This window comes from Mustela erminea, chromosome 1, assembly GCF_009829155.1.
Source record: "Mustela erminea isolate mMusErm1 chromosome 1, mMusErm1.Pri, whole genome shotgun sequence".
Lineage (NCBI taxonomy): Eukaryota > Metazoa > Chordata > Mammalia > Carnivora > Mustelidae > Mustela > Mustela erminea.
In genome coordinates, this window is record NC_045614.1 from 92574635 (window position 1) to 92595179 (window position 20545).

The 20545-nt window shown below is 50.7% G+C and overlaps 1 protein-coding gene across 1 annotated transcript in view; it reads left to right on the forward strand.

Annotated features, from left to right (window-relative positions):
• The window catches only part of EPHB1 (EPH receptor B1), a 425495-nt gene that overhangs the window by 134939 nt on the left and 270011 nt on the right, over nt 1-20545 (forward strand). Inside the window, exon 2 of the mRNA XM_032333747.1 lies at nt 570-634. Within this exon, the coding sequence (XP_032189638.1) occupies nt 570-634 (65 nt within the window). The remainder of the gene's footprint in view (nt 1-569; nt 635-20545) is intronic.

Below are 20545 nucleotides of genomic sequence, written 5' to 3' on the forward strand. Positions count from 1 at the left end.
CCAGGGGCAAAGGGACTCGCAGGGAGGCTGAGTCTTGGGAGAGTGGCTGGGGACAGGGGAGTTCATGGGACACCACCCATGGGTGTCAACATGGATGCCTGAAAGGGGGGCAGGGGACAAAGTGGGGGAGACGTGCAGGCAGACAGGTGAGGCTGGAGAGTGAGCCCAGCGGGGAGGAAGAGGGCAGAAAGACGTGGCCCAGGGAGGTCAAGGAATGAATTAAATTTGGTTACTGGATTGACATGGCCATGGAAGAGCCTCTTGAAGAGGACCCTGGGAAGAAGCCATGTCTGGGGGTGAAGTTTCCGGACAGGTGGCTTCATCCTGTGCAGGCAGCTTTCAGACTTCCAGGCTTCTAGGGAGAGAACAATGGATGCAGTGTCAGGACCCCTGAGATCTGAGCTGTGGCTTCCTGACGAAGCTCTTCCCCTCTCTGAGCCTCAGACTTCACAAAGGGGCTCAAGGCTCCTAACACTGACATTTGTAGTCATAAGTAACCTTGTTATCACCATAAGGGTGACCATCTAGCAATCCTCCTGACTCACCAGATTTTCTCTTTTGACCCACAGAAACTTTAATGGACACCAGGACAGCTACTGCAGAGCTGGGCTGGACGGCCAATCCTGCATCAGGGGTGAGTGTCATCCATCCATCCTTTAATCCTGCTGTGTAGTCCCGGGTCTGTAGGATGGCTGGGGGAGCAGAGTCTGGCTAGAGCTGGACCTTCGGAGGGGGATTGGGATAGAGGTGTGAATAGCTGTGTCCCCTGCCCATCTGCTTCAGGGGTCTCAGATCTGAGCTGCTCCCCAGTGTGGTGATACAGGCCATCTCCTGACACAGTCCCTCAAGGAGTTGGCCCCCAGGCAACTAGGACTGTACCTGTGTGGGGACAGGGGTAGTAGCTGCTGAGAGCTAGGCACTCAAGCTGGTGGTGCTGGCACAGATCAGAAATTTGTGATGTCCACAGGGTTGCCAAGACATAAGGGCATAAGGAAGAGCTGGAGGTCGGAAGGGCTGAGGCTTCCTTTCACGTGGAGCTTGCTTTAGAGAGTTGCTCTTGATTCACTTGTTCGGTGTTCGTGTGCCTGGCCAGGCCTTGTTAGCTATAAGAATGGACAAGCTCTGAGGACCTCATGGCCTCCCATGGGTGTGTGGCCACCATGTTCATGGATAGGCTAAAGTATATCTTTTCTCTGTGGCAGTAGAGAGATCAGCAGGCAAGTATGGCCCAGAGCTGGGAGTGAGGAACTTAGGAGGGACCCATGAGGCTTTGCATAAAAGTTACATGCCCATTGGGGTTTACAGAATGTTTAGGGGGTTGATGGGTGATGAATGGGAAATCTGCAAAGATATTCCAAGTAGGAGCCATAGTTGAATAGGGTCATGAAAAGACATGAGAGAGGGGAATCTGTGTTTCTGGAATGAGGCAGGGTATGGACAGTGCCAAGGTGGGGTATGGGTTGGAATGGGGCATGGTGGTAGAGGACTGTGCCTGCCATGCTGAGGCTGCTGTGTCCATTCTGTCCTGCAGGTAATGGACAGATCCCGGGCGGGAGAATAACACGGCCACACCTGCTGATAGGATTTCAGGGAACAGTTGAGAGAAAGCATTTAAGAGCCTCTTCCAGCTGTCCTGCGTGGGTCAGAAGAATGGGATGAAAACAGGATACTTAGAGGACCATTAGAGCAAAGCAAAGGCGGAAACACTGGCAGCACTTGGCCATGGATAGACAGCAGGGGGACAGAGCAGGAGACAGAGGAAGGGAGATAATGTTCAGAAGCCTGGCCTGAGTAACTGGCTCACTGCAGGGTTTAATCACCAAGGGAGAGGGCAGGGCAGTGAGTGGACTCTTCATCCCAAAGAGGTAGCCAAGCCGGGGTGGTGAAGCCCCTACCTCCTCCCAAAAGGCCCATGCCTTTGGTGGCCTCTAGCCCAGAGCCTGTCTATATCCTGTGGCACACATCACAACAAGGCACAAACAGGCCTGTCATGAACCTGTGCTGTAGGGACAGTTCTCAATGACCACTAGGGGCCCAGCAGGCTGTGCACACTCCCTGGCTCTCACTCTCCCCCCAACAGCCCCAACAGTTACGGAATCCCCCCAACCATTAGGAGCAAGCATCCCGTCTTAGGGCAGGAAGACAAGGATTAGGATGGGTTGGTGGTTTCCAAGCTGGGCCCAGGGCAGGGGTCAATCCTGCCCACAGTGCCCAAGTCCCAGTTAAGTTGGGAGCACTGTGGGCTACTGGAGAATCTTTCCCACTTCTGGGAGGGACTATGCAAAGCCAATGAGGCAGCCACTTTTCAGGCTGCTGGATGTTAAGAACTTGCCACTCTTTTACAAATTACATTATTGTTTGAAGGCCTGTGTTTTCACAAGGCATTGACATGATTTATGGTTAATTTTCCCCTTGATTTTTGTACACACCACCTGTCTTCTTTAAATGTCAGCTCTCCTTTCCCAAGGAAGATTGTCCTTTAGGAAAACACTCAAAGTCAAGTGGTGCCCTTTAGAGACAGCAGCGGGCTGGGCTGCTCTGTTTTTGCTCTCCCACTGGTTAGCAGCCCAGTTCAGCCACCATTCCCCAGGCTTTTCTCTGAGAACATACAGCCAGGTAGTTCTTCTCTTTGTGCCCTGAGCAGCTTCAGAGCCTGATTGGTTTCTAGAGAGTGCCGGGAGTGTCAGGCTGGCCCTTAGCTGGGTCAAGAGGGAGGACCAAGAACTATGCTTCCATCTCAAACCTTCTCTCCACCTCTCTCTGTCTTCATCCTAGATGGTTGCCCCCAATTCCCTGAACACTGCATGGCTCCCAAGCATGTGTCCCTAGCCCATCTTGCACTGGATGCCCACAGGCAGGTCAGTTGAAGCTTGGCCCGAGCAGAATTCAGCCCCCTCTTCATCTCCCATGAAACATGTGGGCTCCATTTCACCAGGTTGTAAAGGCCAAACACTGGAGTGATTCTTTGTCATCTCCAGGCCCATCTGGAGGAACACCTTCGCAGCATCCCCAACCACGCTGTGTCCCAATCCCAGCTCCTCCGAGGGCCAGGGAGCTTTCCCCAGTAGCACTGTGCACAGTTGCAAATTTTGCATCTTTATATGTTAGTGTGGACTAATGTCTACCCCACATTTCTATTACCTCTTGGTTATCCCGTAACCTCTGAGGTTAGTTGGGATTCTGCCTTTCTGTTTACCATTGGAGATGGACACCTGGTTCATGACCTGACTTGGCTACTTGTTGATAGCTTCTGACCTGGACAAGTGGGTAGATCATGGTGCCAGTCTCAGAGTTGGAGGACACAAGAGGGGCAGAAAGCTTGTGTAAGAAAGAGGCTGTGCTCAGCATGGGACCCGTGGAGTCTGCAGGGCCCCCACAACCCTGCTCTGCCAGCTCTTGACTCATGGGCAGTGGAATCAGAAGGCGGGTAGCACACGTCCATAGGGAGGGGAGCCCGGGGCATGCCTGCTCTCTCCCAGGGAGTGTCTGGAGCAGGGAGAGGTGACACAGCACTTTGTGAAGGGGAAGGAAGACCAAACACGGGAATGGAAGGAATGGGGCTGTGGACATGTTGACCTTTCAGGGAAAGGGACTCCTTTTCTGTGGCAGGACAGAGATAAGGGACCTGCACAGAGATGCAACTGCTCAGGTTTGGTGACTGAAGCCATAAAACAGAAAACTCTTCCAATGATCTATCTTCTCACTGATGTTGGAGGACGGGTTCAGACAGTGAGGGTGGGGCGAGGGGTCTTGGGCAGCAGCATTTAGGAGAGAGGGGCAGGTTTGAAGGAACTGCCGCCGTGGGAGGGCTGGAGAGAGGCAGGTGTGTTTAAGAGTGTGGCCAGGCTGTGGCTGCAGGCCATGTGTTTGTGACGCCCGATCGGCAGGCCCCCGTCAGCTGCTGACTGTACAGGAGGAAGTGTGCTGGTGGGATCATCCTGAGGTATGGAGATGCAAGAACAGTGGGCCTGGAGGAGTAAGGAGCTGAGGACATCGGTCGGAGGTGGATAGTGTCTTACATCATGGCATCTACTCAGCAAGAAGAAGAGTGAAGCCGGGAGAGGACTGACCGCTGTGACAAAGTGCAGGGACCCAGATGGCAGTCTCATGAGCCTGGAGGAGGACCCCAGACTGTGGACTTGAGTCAAGGCTTGGATTGAAGAGATGCAGAGTACTTCTGGGTGGTCAAGAGATCCAGGGAGAGGGGCCAAGTTCAGGCATTTGAGAAGTCAGGAGGCTAGATGGGTGACCCACATCTTCCAGGACCCACTGGGGTGGTGACACCCCCTACCCCTACCCCCAAAGGGGGCAGAGGCCTCAGAGCCTGTGTGCAGCCAGGAGACTGTGCCTGCAGGCTTAAGATGGAGAAGGGTAGGCTGTTACTGTTCCGGTAGCTGGGGCATCCCCAGGGAACTGAATTGACTCTGACCTGAAGCCAGGAGGCCCGACTGGCATTACAGTGAACCCTATGCACAGTGCATGGCCTGGGAGGTGGGCTCCCCATGGGACCCTTCCTTCTATGGGGCTTGCTGGGTGTCTTCCCTGCTGTGTTTGAGAACTGCCAGCTGTGGGAAGGAATTGGACTGCCCACCCACACAGAGCCCACAAATTGTTCTCGTTTATATTGCTGGAGAGTGGATCATAATATTCCATGTCAGAAACGGAAAGTATTCGTGCCCAAATGCAAAATGTTGCTCTCTGATCTAATTGCACCTTTAATTCATGGCCTTTAGGTTTAACCTGAATTGGAGGCCTCCTGGTGAGCAGAAGGAGAAAGTAACGTTTATAAAGTCACAAATGCCAGGGAGGAACTCAGCTTCCAGCAAAGCGTATCCCGGCGACCCCTCCCTCGGGCTGGCTTCATTTATTTCTCCCATACCCTTGCTTCCAAAGATTCCATGACCTTCGCTGTTCAGGGCCTCTGGGCAATGGGAGAGTTCAGGGAGGCCCCCCAGTGAACACTTAGTGAGTAGTGGTCTTAATGGCTTCACGGTCCTCTCCCAGCTGTCTGCCGCCATTTCTGGATGCTGCCTGACCCTCCCTACTCTTTTTCTTCCCCACTCCCACACTCTTGGGTGTCAGCTCTGTTCTCGTCCCCTCGGGGAGCCCTCCTGGATGCTCATGTCCACCAGGGCCCAGTAAGGTGTCCTCTTCTTAAAGCCCAGGGGGCTTGGTGCTGACTTCTGACATACTGTCCATCACTCTGTGAGCTAACCAGATGCTGACATATGGTCTTCCCCATGGGCTGGAGGGTAGAGCAGCTTTATCTCTGCACCCCTGGTGCCCAGCATCGGCTCAGCAGGGAGTAGGCTCCAGGGGACAGGCTCCAATAAATGTTCGTTGGCCCAATAATGAGGAGCATTCTGGATGCTTCTTGCATCGCCAACCCAGGGTCCTGAACTTAGAAGATGTTCAATTTAGGTTTATTGTAGCCCAAGAAAATGTTTGTTGTAGACTTCTCCACACCCAATTAGTTGTCAGTATCTGCTTACTTATTTTTAAGGATTTTATTTACTTATTTGTTAGAGAAAGAGAGAGCACAGGCAGGGGGAAAGGCAGGCAGAGGAAGAGGGAGAAGCAGACTTCTGCTGATCAGGGAGCTGGACGTGGGGCTTGATCCCAAGACCCTGGGATCATGACCTGAGCCAAAGGCAGTTGCTTAAGCCACTGAGACACCCAGGTGCCCTGGTCAGTATCTTTTTAGAGAGCTTACTTGGTGATGGAAAGGGTGCCAGCTAAAGGAGACCAGGACATTTACCAGAAAGGGCCAGTTGCTCTCAGATGCTGGGGTGGGGGGTAGATTAGAAAAGCAAGCCCTGGTTGCTCTGACAGGGGGACTTATTCTGCTGCTTATTGGGAGTCCAGCCCCAGAGTTCTTTTACTTTCCAAGTTTCACCAGGGCTTGCCGGCCCTGTGTACCCGGTCGGTGGGTGGCCTCTGTCTGTGGGACATGCAGCGGGAGTGTAAACACCTATCAGAGTTATCTTCAAAGGCCATTCCATGGGTGTCTAGACTCCAACTCCATCTGCACTGCCTTGGGGAACCACCTTTGTGGCCCGTGACATATACTGTTCACTCCTTTAATTTCGGCAAATCTTTATCATGGTAAGTGGAATTTGATGGAAAAAGGAGGGGAAGAGGAGTCCACAGCCATGCCCGGTGAACCTTCAGGATGAGCTCGCTGACTGTGTGTGTCCCTGCATATATGCATCTGTATGTGCCTGTGTATGTGTGTCTGTCTATATGTGTGCGTGTGTGTGTATGTGCACTTACATATATGTGTGTGTGTATGTGTATACATATGTGTATATGCTTGTGTGGATGTATGTGTATATGCATGTATATACAGTCATCTGCATGTGTATATATATGTGTGTGTGTCTGTGTGTGGTTGTATATTTGTGTGTGTGTGTGTGTGTGAAGTTAAATGAGTTGATTTCATTTCATGCCCCTGTTGTAGGCAGTAGGCAGGTCCTAGAGTTCTGAAAATATCTTAAATGACTGGAGGGTTATTGGACTTAGTGGCAGAGCTTCCAGAGGGGGCCACTGTAGGGAACAGCACGCATTTGAACACGCTAATTCAGTTAAGTCCTGACATTAGAGACACGTTTACGAGCGCAGGAACACGTGGGCTTTACTGCATGGCCATTCCTTGCTGGCCACCTGTGGACCCCCATGGACCCTTGGCTGTCCCCGGCTGCCTCTCACTCCACGTCTGTCAGTCCTCCAGGCACGTCCGCTGGCTGCCCCTTATCATGGGAATAAGGAAAGCATGCTCAGGAGAGGAATCTGCTCTAATAACACCCCGTTCGTTCCAAGGCCACTCAAAATCAATTGAAATTTGTCTGTCTGATGGATGAGAAGCTCTGGAGGAGCCCTGAAGCCCCCAGGCCTTGGCATGAGATAAACTGGCTCCCATTCCAGCTGTGGGATCTTGGGCTGGGCGTTTGGACCTCGCCGCTGCAGGTTGCCCCTCTCCTCGGTCCGGCAAGCACAGCACCTTTCTCCGAAGATGGAACAAGTCAGTAGAACATTTTCTCTTCGTAAACATTCATGAAGTGTTAGTGTAGTACTAAGCCTGTGGAGGGCTGGATTTTCTCTTTTCTTTATTTGATGACTCAATCATGTTAATGAAGACAGAAAAGCCTGAGCTAAATTAGGCAAGTCCAAGAGAAATTTAGCCCTGGGCAAAATGATTTTGTGAATGGCGCTTTATGGTCTTCGAATTTCAGGCCTTGCCGGGGGACAGGCGGGCAAAGGTGGTTGGGGTTGGTCATCCTTTCTCAGACTGGTACCACTGCCTGGGACCTGGGGGCCTTTGGCCTGGTCGCTGATTGCTGGAAGCCACACTCTTGTATTGGTCAGGGTTCTCCAGTGGCCAGTGACAGAAAAGCCCGACCGAGTCTTAAAGGAAGTGCCCTGGCTCGTGAAACTGGCTGGTATGAAGGCTGGTGTGGCTTCTTGTGTGGGCCCCACACATGTTAATCCTCGCAACAGCCCCATTTTACAGATGAGGAAACTAAGGCACAGAATCAGCTATGAAATTGCTTCCAGGCACATGGATAGAAAGTGCCAGAGCAGACGTCTAACCTCCTTCAGGCTGCTTTCCTGCTGACAACCACACAGTACTATCTTTCCCAATGAAACGCTGCCCACTGTGGCGGCTCCAGAAGCCGGCTTCAGAAGGAATTCCCAGGTTGCGTTGCTATGGGCTCCTCGAATCCAGGCTCGGTATATAAATGGTTTTCTCTCACAGTGCGAGAGATGGATGGTATCCTTTTCTCGAGCTGTTACCAGGAATGGATATTGCTCTCTCCACGGAGAGAGGCCTGGCCTCCCAGGGAGCGGGCCTCTGACCTCCCCGCTCCCTCCCTCCGCTCCTCCCCTCCCCTGGCCTGCTCATGTGACCTCAGAGATAAGTCAGAGCTCCCCACCCTGGGCCTCCCACCCACTCTTTATCTTTTTCTCTCCCTACCAAAAGGCCTGTAATTAGGAAACATTAGCAGGCTCCAAACAGCTTTCATACCTCAAACATCCTGTGTAATTGCACTCAGCAGTGCTCTTCCCTGGCTATTAATGTCACTTTTATGAAGCAATGAGGAACAAAACACCCCGAGGCACTTAAAACATTTTTTTATATAATATGCATCTTTTAGGAGTGGAAGTTTAAAATCACCTGCCTGACAGAGACAGTGATAGACAAAGGCATGGGAGCCAGGGAGGTGGGGCCCTGGGGAGAGGAAGAGAGTCCGAGAGGAGCTGAGGCGCCCCATGCTGCCCTGGGCAGAGTGTGGTCGCTCGGGCTGGGTGGGTCCCCAGGGGAGGAGAGGTGGGTCCGATGAACAGCAAGGGCACCCTTCTGCCTGGCTTCATCAAGTGTGATCGCTCTCTCCTGGGGCTCCTGTGTGAGATCTTCTTCGTGGGCATGTGTGGGCCTCTAACAGAGGTGAATAGAATGTTACAGACTAATTACGATAGTGGTTGCAGAAATACGTGGGGTATGACTGTGTACGTGTGTGGAGATCAGGTAGGAGGGCAGGAGGGAGAGAAATGAAGGGAGACATGCTTCTTAGAGCTTGTTGTTAAAGAACTTTGGGAGTTGTGGTGGGTCACCAGAACCTTCCCTTCCCCATTGTGGAGGTAGGCTTAACCTTCATTTGCCCAGACAGACCCGTGTCTTTCCTCATCTCTAAAACCTTCCCCAGAAAGGCAGTCACCCCACCACATCCCTCGTTCCAGCACTAAAAGCCTCCTGCCACTGATAGGTAAGCCCAAGGACCAAAGGCCTGATGACAGATCCCCTCAGGTTGAAGGCAGGAGTGGCTCTCAAGGCTGTGGAAGGAAACGGGGCTCCTGACTCAGGTGCCAGGACAGAGCAGAGGCGGGGCAGAAGGGGCTCAGTGCCCTGAGAGCCTAACTCACAGCTCCCTCACACAGCCTGCCTTGGCAATGGAAAGAAATTGGGTAAGACAAAGCTTTAGAGGGAAGGCGAGGCAGAGTTGAGAGGTGTAGCCAAGATGGGTAGGAAGAAAATGGAAGAAGGGAGGGTAAGAGTGGGCAGAAACAGGTGGGGACACTGAGTGTGGCTCAGGAGGCAGGGTTCTGGCCTCAGTGGGAACAGAGCAGCCCTCCCCTGAGGCCTTTGGCTTTCCTTCCCCTTATGGCCGTAAGTACTAGAATACTTAGGCCCAAATCCACCCGTATGGGAATTGCCCCTTCCCGCAGTTTTACTTCTGTGGTTTTAGTTACTCACAGCCAACTGCGGTCCCTAAGCAGAGGATCCTCCTTCTGATGTACCGTCGGAAGGTCAGTTGCAGCCTAACGCTAGGTCACAGTACCTGCATCATTTCCCTGCCTCCATCTCATCCCGTAGACATTTAAGCATTTAGTGCCGTGCAGAAAGGCATTTTAAGAGAGAGACACCACATTCACATAACTTTCGTTACAGTAGATTGTTGTAATAGTTCTCTTTTATTATGAGTTCTTGTTGTTAATCTCCTACTGTGCCTGATTGATAAATTCAACTTTATCCTAGGTACAGATGCACAGGAGAAACATACATAGGGCTGGGGACTGCTTGCAGTTTCAGGCCTCGTCCTGGGGGTGTTGGAAAAGGTTCCTACAGATAAGGGGAGGACTCCTGTACTTCTGGTAGTATCATAAAGGAGCAAGCCCAGCATTTGGAATCTAATGTCCTGGGTTTATTTCCATTTTCCTTTAAGTTCTTTAACTTCTCTGAGCCCCTTTTTTGCCCTGTTGCAGAGTGTAAGATCTTATTTATGCGGTGCTTGGCAGGATTAGAGAGTGTTTACCTTCTTTATAAACTCTGAGGCTCAGACAGGACCATTTGCCCTGGCTAGTACTAGTGGTTGCAGTGGCTCTCGTTGGAAGGACGTAACTGGCCTGGGGTGTGGGGTGAGCTGGCAGAGGGAGGCCCTGGAGGCTCGAGATCAGCATTCCTGCACCGCTGTAGAGAGACTGCTTTCGGGCGGATACCGTCCCAGGGTGCACCTTGTTATTAATAACCGGGTTGCTGTTGTTCGTAATAGTGGGAACCACTGCTACTACTCCTCACCCTTAATTAAGCACCAGCTGTATACCAGGCACTGAAAACAGCCAGTATGACCTCACTGAACTTTCACCAGGGCCATGCAAGCCAGATGGTGTTTCTCCCCATTTTACAGAGCAACCCTGGGACTCAGGGCAATTTTCAGAGTCACAGGACTGTTTAGGGGTGTCGTTAAGACTGATCGATCGCAGGCTTGTCTGGTCACAAAGCTCACTCTTGTACATCTTTCCCTGAAGCCATTAAGGAAGGGATCTCAGAGTCCTATGTCATTGAGCAACTGGAGAACGGGGGTAAGGAGAGGCCAAAGTTTCCCTGTTTTCTACAAAGGGAAAGGGTAGGTTTGGGAGAGCTGGGTGTTAGTGAGTAGGGTGCTCTTTAAGCAACCCATGAATTTTTTTTTATGCACAGATAGTTGGTGATGTGTGGATTAGGAGGAAGGGAGCAGCAGGTCCAGGAGGATCTGGAGGGGGACCAGGAAGGGCTGGCAGGTATCCAGAGGAGCACACAGGTAGCCCCTGGGGATGGCTGGCTCCAGGCCGTGATGGAGGGGCCTGTGGGGCAGTTTCTACCCCTGGGCCTCTGCAAATGTTCAGGAAGTGAAGACTCCTGAAAAGGGAGATATGTGACAGGATGGGTCCTATTGAGTTGCTCTGTCCTCTCCAGTGGCCTCAGCAGCAGTCTGTAGGACCAGCCCTTGCTCCATTGGAGGTGCTCTTCTGCTGATAAAATAGAGAAAGGTTCTGGTCATGCCACATCCCCATCTCTTTGGACCCTGTCCCACTCACCACTCCGGTGGTGACAGGCCTGCCTGACACATTTCCCAGTGTCACAAAGGACAGCCAACATGAAAGATGTTGGACGGGGAGCTCTGCCTTTAAGCCAGGATGGTCCGTGGCAATGGGCTACATTTACAAGTAGGTGTCAATAGCTCATTAGGCAGCGAGCCAGGGGTGACCCAGGTAGGCGGGGCCTCAGGGGGGCGTGGGGCCTTGCATGTGGCTGGTCTCCTTTCCATGGGAAATGACCACAGGATGCAGAAGCAGGAAAGGCCAGACTGAGCGGGTGGGATTTGCAGTCATCTAATACAAGTCATAAAGGATGGCAGGCCCACGGTGTGCGGCACCAGCCTGAGCGCCCCTGCCACGATGGGCTCATTCTGGGAGCTGAGTTAGAAGAAATATTAGAAACTCTAGAGCATGCCTTGAAGAGGGTGACCATCGATCATGTTTTTCAAAGAATGCTTGTGGACCTGGGAACCTCAGCCCAAAGACAATCTGTAGCAAAGTCGAGGAGGTAAAGGAGTGAGATCGGAGTCTTCCCCAGGCTTCCCAGACTGACCACACTTGAGCAGCCACAGTCCCAGGAAAAGATGCCCTGATGTGAGTCACATCAGGAGGAGGCTCGAGATCAGCATTCCTGCACCGCCAGGAGGCAGTAGACAGAATGGAGGGCGCTGTGTCCTCTCCCTGGGCTAGATATGATTTTAGTGCACCTGGAGAATGGGAATTCTCCACTCTGAGAATAGCTGGAAGCCAAGAACTTTAGGGAGGCCAACCTCTTCCTCCTGCTATGGCCTCCTCTCTTGTCTCCAGGATGGCTCCAGCTGGCCACAGACAGCCTGGTCTTTATGCAGTCAAAACTCTCCGCCCCCATGCAGTGAGGAGCCCGTGTCCCTAGCCCCTCTCCCAGTGTGGTGGCCCGGCTTCAGGCCGGCCTCCGCTTCTGAGCAGAGATCCATAGGAGCTGCAGTGACAAGTGCTCAGCTTCTCCCAGTGGTAACTGTGCTCCTCTCAGTGGAACCCAGATCTGGGCAGGGTGGGATTAGGCAGCTGGGGCCTGGGGCCCTGCAGCTCCCGCCCCTGCCTTGTTCGACAAGGCCTTGTTGGACACCAGTGAGGACCACATTCAATCGACAGCTTAAGATAATCACATGTGTGAGGCACTGGGATAATGACAGCTGAATACCCTGCCATGGTTGCCATAGTGACCAGCCAAGCACTGGTTCCCTCCTTTTTTTTCTTTCTTGTTTTCTGGGCCTCCTTGTTATGGGGCTGGCTGGTGGGGTGGGGGCTGAGTTTGGGAAATGGGAAAGAGGAGGAAAGGGGGAGGGGAGACCCAAGAGGGGCAGCCCATTATCCTCTTTTTAAATACCCCAGCTGGAGGTGTTTTAAATCCCAACAGAGACAGAGAGAAACAGTGTCTTAATCCCTAGCTCCCTGTGAATTATTTAAAGGGATCTTGTCAGAAGGATGAATTTGTCACTGTTGCAGTGTCAACAGCAGCAGCAGCTGTCATAATGGCTGAGGACCCCACTCCAGGCAGGGCCTGGTACGAGATGCTGCTGCCTGGTGGAAGTTACAGTGGCCCCGGGGGCTGTGGACCAGGAGCCCCTCCCGAGGCACAAGCCTGCAGTGTTTCTCCTGGCGTGCTGGCAGAGACCGGGGTGTGAAATGTGCCAGGATGCAAAGAGATGCATGCCATCTGGACCTTGGGCCCAGCCAGCCTCACCCTCCCTGAGTGGGGCTCCCAGAGCCCTGGGATCTCTGAGCAGCGAGAGCTGTGCACCCTGGCTGGGAATGGGCAGAGCCCACTGATGCCCGTAAGACAGTTGGTAGGTGGGCATACCCAAGGGAGGGCAAACAGGTCCCACCTAGGCCACAGCCAGCACACCCAACCATACATGGACACACACACACACACACACACACACACGCACCAAAGATGATACAGAGGGGCAAACAACCAGACAGACAAGGAAGAGTCATAGATCATACATACCATGAAGGAGAGCTGAGACTGTTTTTTGTTTTCTGTTTTTCCCCAGGTTTTATTTATTCATTTGAGAGAGAGACAGAGAGAGCACAAGCATGGGGAGAGGCAGAGGGAGAGGGAGAAACAGATGCCCCGCTGAGCTGGGAGCTGGACATGGGGCTCGATCCCAGGACCTGGAGATCATGACCTGAGCTGAAGGCAGATGCCCAGCCATCTGAGCCACCCTGAGAACCAAGACTTTGAAGGAAAAATAACAGACCTGTGCTCAGAGAGAGGCTAAGCATGTTTCTCTGGAGGGCTGGTACCCATAATAACTGACTTGCAGGGGTCCAGTATGCCATGAACTGTCATATTTAATCCTCATGCCCATCTCCTGAGGTAGGTCCTGTTAGAGCAGCGGAGGCTAAGAGAGGTTTAAGGACTTGCCCATGGTCACACAGCTGCATCTGGTCCGACTTCAGAATCTGGACTCTTGGGCTAAGCCAGGGGTCACATGACTTCTGGAGTGCAAGAGTTAGTCATGGTGACAGCAGTGCCACTTAATCCCAACCAAAATCTCCTTCCCAGCTATTAGGATGTGTTCCGCTCAGGGGCATCTCTCCTGCTTCCACCTCAAGACAGTATTTCTTGCATTTTTCCCTCTAGTCTTTTTTTTTTTTTTTTTTAAGATTTTATTTATTTACTTGACAGACAGAGACCACAAATAGGCAGAGAGGCAGGCAGAGAGAGAGAAAAGGAAGCAGGCTCCCCACTGAGCAGAGAGCCCTCCTGGACTCTGGCAGGCAGATCCCAGGATCCTGGGATCCTGACCCAAGCTGAAGGCAGAGCCCTTAACCCACTGAGCCACCCAGGCACCACCCACCTTCTAGTCTTTCTTAAAAGGATTTTGTAGAGACTTTTAGAGACTGCACTGGGAAACAATGAGTATGTTTTCCATATTCTCATTGTTTCCATATCTGTGTCCCTTCTCCCCCTCCCTGTGCTTTTCTGCATCACAGAGTATGTAGTTGAGGGAACGCCTAGCCTTGTACCCCTGTAGGAGGAAAGCCCTTTAAAGCAGTCCCTGATAGCAGGTCCAGTTCTGGGGCACGCCACAGGGAGCCGTGGTAACGAGTGGGGGGCCCTTCCTGTCCTCCCAGCCCAGCACATCTGGGAGGGAAATGAAGGCTATTGGGAGGTGAGCGCTCTCGCAGCCCTCAGGGGGGCCATTGAGTAAATCACTGCTTTGGTTGGTTGGTGTACTAAATGGTAGATCCCTCAGGGCTTGTAGGAATTTATGCCCCATGGACCACATTTTACATTTTAATTAGCCCTCTAGCTTGTCTAATATCCCAGCTCTTTGAAGCCTAGTGTCCGTCTCTACCGGAGCCTTGGAGTCCAGGCTGATTGGGGGAGGGGGCGGTGGCTCTGGCCCAGCCCAGGAAATCTGCTTCTCCATGAGAATCGGGGGCCCCCTGTGGGCTCTGTGGAGTTGTGTGCTGTCCCAGCCTCAGTGGGCTTCTTGTTCAGAGAGGCAGCCATCTCTAACTGGGGTCTGAAAGTGGGTCTTTGGGTTTCCTCTGATTGGGCAGTGCCGGGGACGTTCCATATGGTTCCATGGGGCGTGCTGGCAGTGACAGTCTGCAGAATAACAGGTTCCTTCAAACAGCAGTTTGTGCCCAAATACAGACTGCCAGATGGGACCAAAGCCTGGGCGCCGTGTCCAACTTCCTCTCCCTGTGGTTTGAGCTGGTAGTTGACGATGCCTCCGGGGATTGCCTAGCTGAGAGGAGGGAACCCGTGCTGAGCCCTACCCAGAGGACGCCCTGGAGATTCCAGGAGGGGCAGGAAAGGGGGCCCTGGTTGGCCCTCTGCGTCTGTGTGGAGGTGGAACTCGGCCCTCTCGGCCGGCCCTTCTGCTGACCAGAGGCGGGATTATTTATTCAAGATGGAGGAGATGATTTCCACATCCCCATGCGTCAGCCAGAGGTGGATCCTGCAGTTGACATAGCAATGGGGCTGCTGCTGACGCAAGTGGGAATGATAATGGGTCCTTACTGAATGGAAGCTCTATTCAGGCCTGGAGTAGGATGGGTTACTCCCATGATCTCGGTCCTCTAGGCACCCACGGAGGTAAACAGTCTTCTGCAGATGAGGAAACTAACACTCAGGAAGTCATTCATGGTTACAGAGCTGTAACTGACAGGCATCCGGCCACAGGCCTCTGGCAACCTGTCCTGCCTCTCCTCCTCCCTGCCCCTTGTCCTGTGCCATCTGGCAGTCACCCTGCTTCCAGCGTCTCTTGGCCCTGTGCTAGGCACACTTCTGCTCCAGAGAGTCCGTTCTTGTTCTAACCTGGAATGTCCCTCCCTCGTGTGCCCTCCACGCTGGGGGCTCTACTGTGTCATTTAGATCTCTGCTTCAGAGAGGACCCCCTGCCAGCCATCCCTCTGTCCCCTTACCTGTTCCTTAAGAGTATGGGACAGTCTGATACTGTTCCTTTGTTGGCTTGTTCATCTTTGCGGTTGCTCTGTTAGAGTATGAGGCCCCCAGGGCGGGGACTTGGCCTCTTGATCACTGCTGGGTCTCCCTGACACCCAGGACACTGCTTGGGGTTGTAGTAATTATGCAACCTTTTATTTAAAAAGTGGGTTTAAATGCACTGGGCTTCATACAAATCACAATAGGTAGGTTCTTGTTAGGCTAACAGAAGCCACAAAGCCAATTTCAATGATCTCTTCCTTCTCCTTCCTTCTCCGCAGTGTCCAGAGGAAGTGGCCTTCCTGGCCAGGTGCCACGGAAATGGCTTATTCAGGGCAGTTAATAGGATGCAGACGTGGTAGCCTCTGGGCATTCAGGAGAGGCAGGGTCTACACAGGGCGTTGGGGCAGCAGTCCAGGTTGCTGGTAACTATCACAAATCTTTCAGCTCTGTGCTTGGAACTGTCTTCAGAGACATACAGGGGAATCAGCTCGATTCTCTTAACTTCATTCTGTAGCAGTTCTTCATTTTTGAGCAAGGAATATTCTTTCTTAGCTTGTTCATCCATCTGACTCATCAGATTTGGCTGCAAATGACTTTTGCCTCTTTTTTAAAATCCAGATTCGCTCTTGGAGGTTAAAGAATGCGTTCGAGTTTCTGAAGGTTGTTCTAGAAGTCAGGGTAGATAGGTAGAATTCACGGCAGTGGTTTTGAAGGGGAACAGCATGTTTTACACACACACACACACACACACACACACAGCCAGCCTGCATATAGGGGATATACCGGCCACACCTGAGCAACAGACCTACGGCACCTGACTTCCAGAAAGCAGGTTTAACAACCGCTGATCTTGGAGGAACCTAAAGCTGTCTTTCTCGTACATCAAAGTCACAGTCTCAAAGCCTGAACAAGTACTTTCTGATGGATGTCATTGTTTTCTTTACTACGCTTATCTCAAGGATTCAAGGACGGGTGGTCCATTTGCATCAATAATAGTGCCCTTTCAAAGGCTATTAATATTCTGCTGGTTGTGCAAAGCTGCTTTGTTTCTTTTCCCAGGCGCAAGTTAGCCAGGTGTCACCTGCACTAAGTCCCCAGAAAGGATTGGGGCTAAGGAGACAGAGAACTTAAGAAACAGACCAGGGCCTTGCTCATTCCTTCAATCTTACAGTAATTATTGAGGGCTAGGTGCTGGGATTACAGAGAGGTCGCCAACACAGTGCAGCCTGCTAAGGGCCTGCCATAGGGAAGGTGGATTTGTGTTTTAGAAAACTCACTGGGACAGGGGAGTTAGAAGGACTGGCAGAGTGACTAGGAGGCGGAGGGACTTCAGCAGGGGGCGGGGGAGGGGGAAAGGGCCGACCCTGTGAATGAGCTCTGGAGGAGACAGGAGACATGGGTTTGGCATGATGGGTGAGATCTGAGATGGTTGCAGCCTTGGGTGTGGTCAGCATCTCTCTGGGCATAAAGGGAAAGGAGAAGGGATTCCTGAGAAACCAGTGGATTTCAGGGATCCCAGACATTACTGAATAAAAACGCAGTTGTGTGATACCGGTGCTGCAAAGCTAAATGCATGGAGTTATTTTGCTTGTCGAAATCAACTAATAAATTAGTCAAAACATAATTCCCTGTCCTCAAGGAGCTCACAGCCTGGTAGGGGAATCCACAGTCGTACACGGAGCAATTAACAAATAGTTCAAAACAGTGTCTTATGAAATGCTAAATTGTGTGGAAAAGCTCAGTCATGCTGTGAGCATTCAGAAACATGGTAGCTGCGTACAAGCCAGGAAGGCGTCATAGAGGGCAGAGTACTTGAGCCCCCTCACGGGAGGGAGCCACACCTAGGGCTCGAAACTACCACCCACCAGCTGCCTGACTTCAGGCCAGCTATGGGATGTCCCTGGGCTTCAGTCTGCCCATCTGTCAACAAAAGGTTTTCATCAGCATGACCTACAGTGGTTTCCAGCCAGATCTGTTCCTCTCTGGTTCTGCGTCTTGGAGGAATGGAGATGGCATAAGAGTGGGATAGAAGAAAGGTGTCAGGCCCATCAGAACCTCAACAACAGCAGCAAGAGGCAGGAACGGGCACTGTCTCTGGGCGCAGATGTGAGAGGATGTGGCCCTGGTTTGAACCCATGCCATCTCTCGCCTGGTCTGTTGTCATTACTTTCTGACAAACAGCAAGTCAGGGCACAAGTCCAGGCATTAAGTAATGCCATCCCTAGTTCGTGGTCATGGGGATGTGAGGGAGAAGCCAAATAAGGAGAGTATTGTTCTGGGAGAAATGGCAAATTACAGTGACAAAGGGGGTGTGTTAGACACGGAGGGTGTTTTGGCCCGATACCTGCCTGACGCCAGGCTGGAAAATCGAGGGGTCCTTGAGTGGGCTCCTGGGCCCAAGGTTCTGATCTCATCTTTGGACCACGCTGGTGATTCTCCTTAGGCTCCCAGCATCAGTGATGGGGATTCCACTTCCCTGGCCACCTGTCCCCTCTCTGGTTGCCATCTTTGCCTCACCTCAGGCATCACTTGTTCATCCACAAGTAAAACTTGGTTAAGCACATACTGGTCACTTGGGATATAGGGATGAAGGAGTGAGAAGGGCATTCCTGGCTCAGCGGCTAGGTCACACAGGGGCCTAAAGTTACAATGGGCATGCCTGCTAGGTCACACAGGGGCCTAAAGTTACAATGGGCATGCCTTTTGTGGGTGTCAAGGTGTAAGCTGGACCAGAAAACAAAGAGTTTTATTTTAAGGTTTATTTATTCATCTTAGAGAGAAAGTGCACATGAGAGAGTGTGAGCAGGGGGAGGGGCAAAGAGAGAGGGAGAGAGAGAGAGAATCTCCAGCAGACTCTCTGCTGAGCGCAGAGCCTGCCACTGAGATCAGGACTTGAGCTGAAATCAAGAGTCAGACACTTCACTGATGGAGACACCCAGGCGCCCCAAAGAGGACTTTTTTTAAAAAAGCTACATTGAAGTATTAGTTACATGTCATAAAATTTACTCATTTGAATTGGACAGTTCAATAATTTTTAGTAAGTTTATGGAAGTGATATAGTTATCACCACAGTCCCATTTTAGAACATTTCCATCACCTCCACAAAAGATTGTTCATGCCCATTTGAAGCTACTGCCCATTCCCATCTCCAGTGCCAGGGAAATACTAATGTTTTTCTATCTATAGATTTGCCTTGTCTAGACCAGTTCATATACATGGAATTGTGCAATATGTGGTCTCTTGAGTCAAGTTTCTTTCATATAGCACAACGATTTAGAGTTTATCCTTGTTACATCTATCAACACCTCATTCTTTTTTATAACTGGATAGTATTCCATTTTCTGGCCACGTTACATTTTATTTAGGTGTTTACTAGTTGATGGACATTAATAAGGGTCTTAGGGGGCATATTGGAATCTGGTTGAGAGCTCTAAGAATGGAGGACTAAAGTCAGAATGGTGTGCTTTATAAATCTTAGCCCACAAATAAAGATGCACAAGAACAATCCTGGACCTTGTTTTCTTTTAGTCAAATTATTGCAGACTCTCAGTAGTCCCTGTCCCACTGGTTGATGAGAATTTCAGTCTTGATTAATGGTTCTTCCTACAGTGCTTGTGCAAAGCTCCCAGAGGTCCCACTCAGAGCAAATCGGAGAAGGCTGCTACACGGTCCAAAGGCCCATGATCCTCTGAGGCCCAGCCACCTCCAGGTGTTCTGAGCAAGCATAAAATTCTAGAGGTGATGGTAGCTGGGGTAATAACTATTCATACCTATCCTTGTCTATATAAAAGAATATCTGAGGCTTGATCCTAGAAGTGAATGGCTCGGTCAAAGGGTATATGCAAATAAAATTTTGATAAAACCAGAATTTTTACAGAGCCTCTACCAATTTGCCCTTCATCTAGTTAATAGATCAAGTGCTTAGTTTCCACACCTTCTCCAACACAGTGTTATCAAACTTCTATCTGACAGATTTAAAAAAAATAAAAAGTATCACAATGTGGTTAATTACCATTTTAGTTATATTGAATAATGTTAAGTATCTTATCATATGTTTATGAGTTCTCTTTTAGTGAGCAGTTTGTTAACATCCTTTGCTTATTTTTGTATTTTATTATTGATATATAGATTATCTTTATATATTAAGGGAAACTAATACCTTTTCCTAAATAGTTCCTTCCCAGCATGTTTCCTTTTTTTTTTTTTTTCTTTTGATTTTACTTCTGGCCATTTTTTTTCTGCCATTAAAAAAAAAATTGTAGGGGCGCCTGGGTGGCTCAGTGGATTAGGCCTTTGCCTTCGGCTCAGGTCATGGTCCCAGGGTCCTGGGATCAAGCCCCGCATCGGGCTCTCTGCTGAGTAGGGAGCCTGCTTCCCCCTCTCTCTCTCTGCCTGCCTCTCCACCTGCTTGTGATCTCTGTCTGTTAAATAAATTGAGAAAAAAAAAATTGTATGGAGTTGAATCGATCAATCTGTTCATTTGTGGCTTCTGAGTTTCATGTCATAATTACTGCACATAAATTCTCTCCATAGTTTCTTTTAGTATTTTTATGGTTTTGTTTCTAATGTTCAAGCTTTGATTCACTAAGCATTTATCCTGAAGTAAGGAATGAGATATGGAGGCAAAGTTGTTTTTTCCCAGATGGCTACTCAGTTATCACAATGATTTCTTAAAATGATGTACCTCTTCCTTACTGATTTGAGTGGTGGCCAACATTTTAAATGTTGAGAGAAATTATTGATATGACTTCTCAAAGATTTCCCTAGCCACACTGTGACCGGTGGGCTTGTGAGTACCCTTTGCTCCAGATTCTTACCAAGACTTGATACTTTATCTAATTTTTGGCCAAGCTGATAAAAAAGTCATGGTGCTTTGTTGTTGTTTTAATGGAAAAAGACAATTATAGAAAGGAACACAAGAAACATAGGTCAGATGCCTGGAAGGTGAGGCCGAGAAGCTGTCACTGAACAGAGACCTTTAGGAAATCAGCTTTGGGACAGGCAGTGAGAGTGCCTCCCAGGGACCGGGGCTAGCCTAGACCTTGGCTGAAAGAATCTGGGTTCTACACATCTGTGGGGTATGATATCCAGAGCTGGGAAGGCTCCTCTTTTTTAGAGAGTTGGAAAGCAGTGTGCCTGGGAACACAGCGTAGCTCAAAGTGTGGTTGGGGAGGTAGGACTGATGAGTGGAAGAGTGCTGAGGGAATGCATGACCTGTAGTCTTATCAAGGCCCTCTCTGG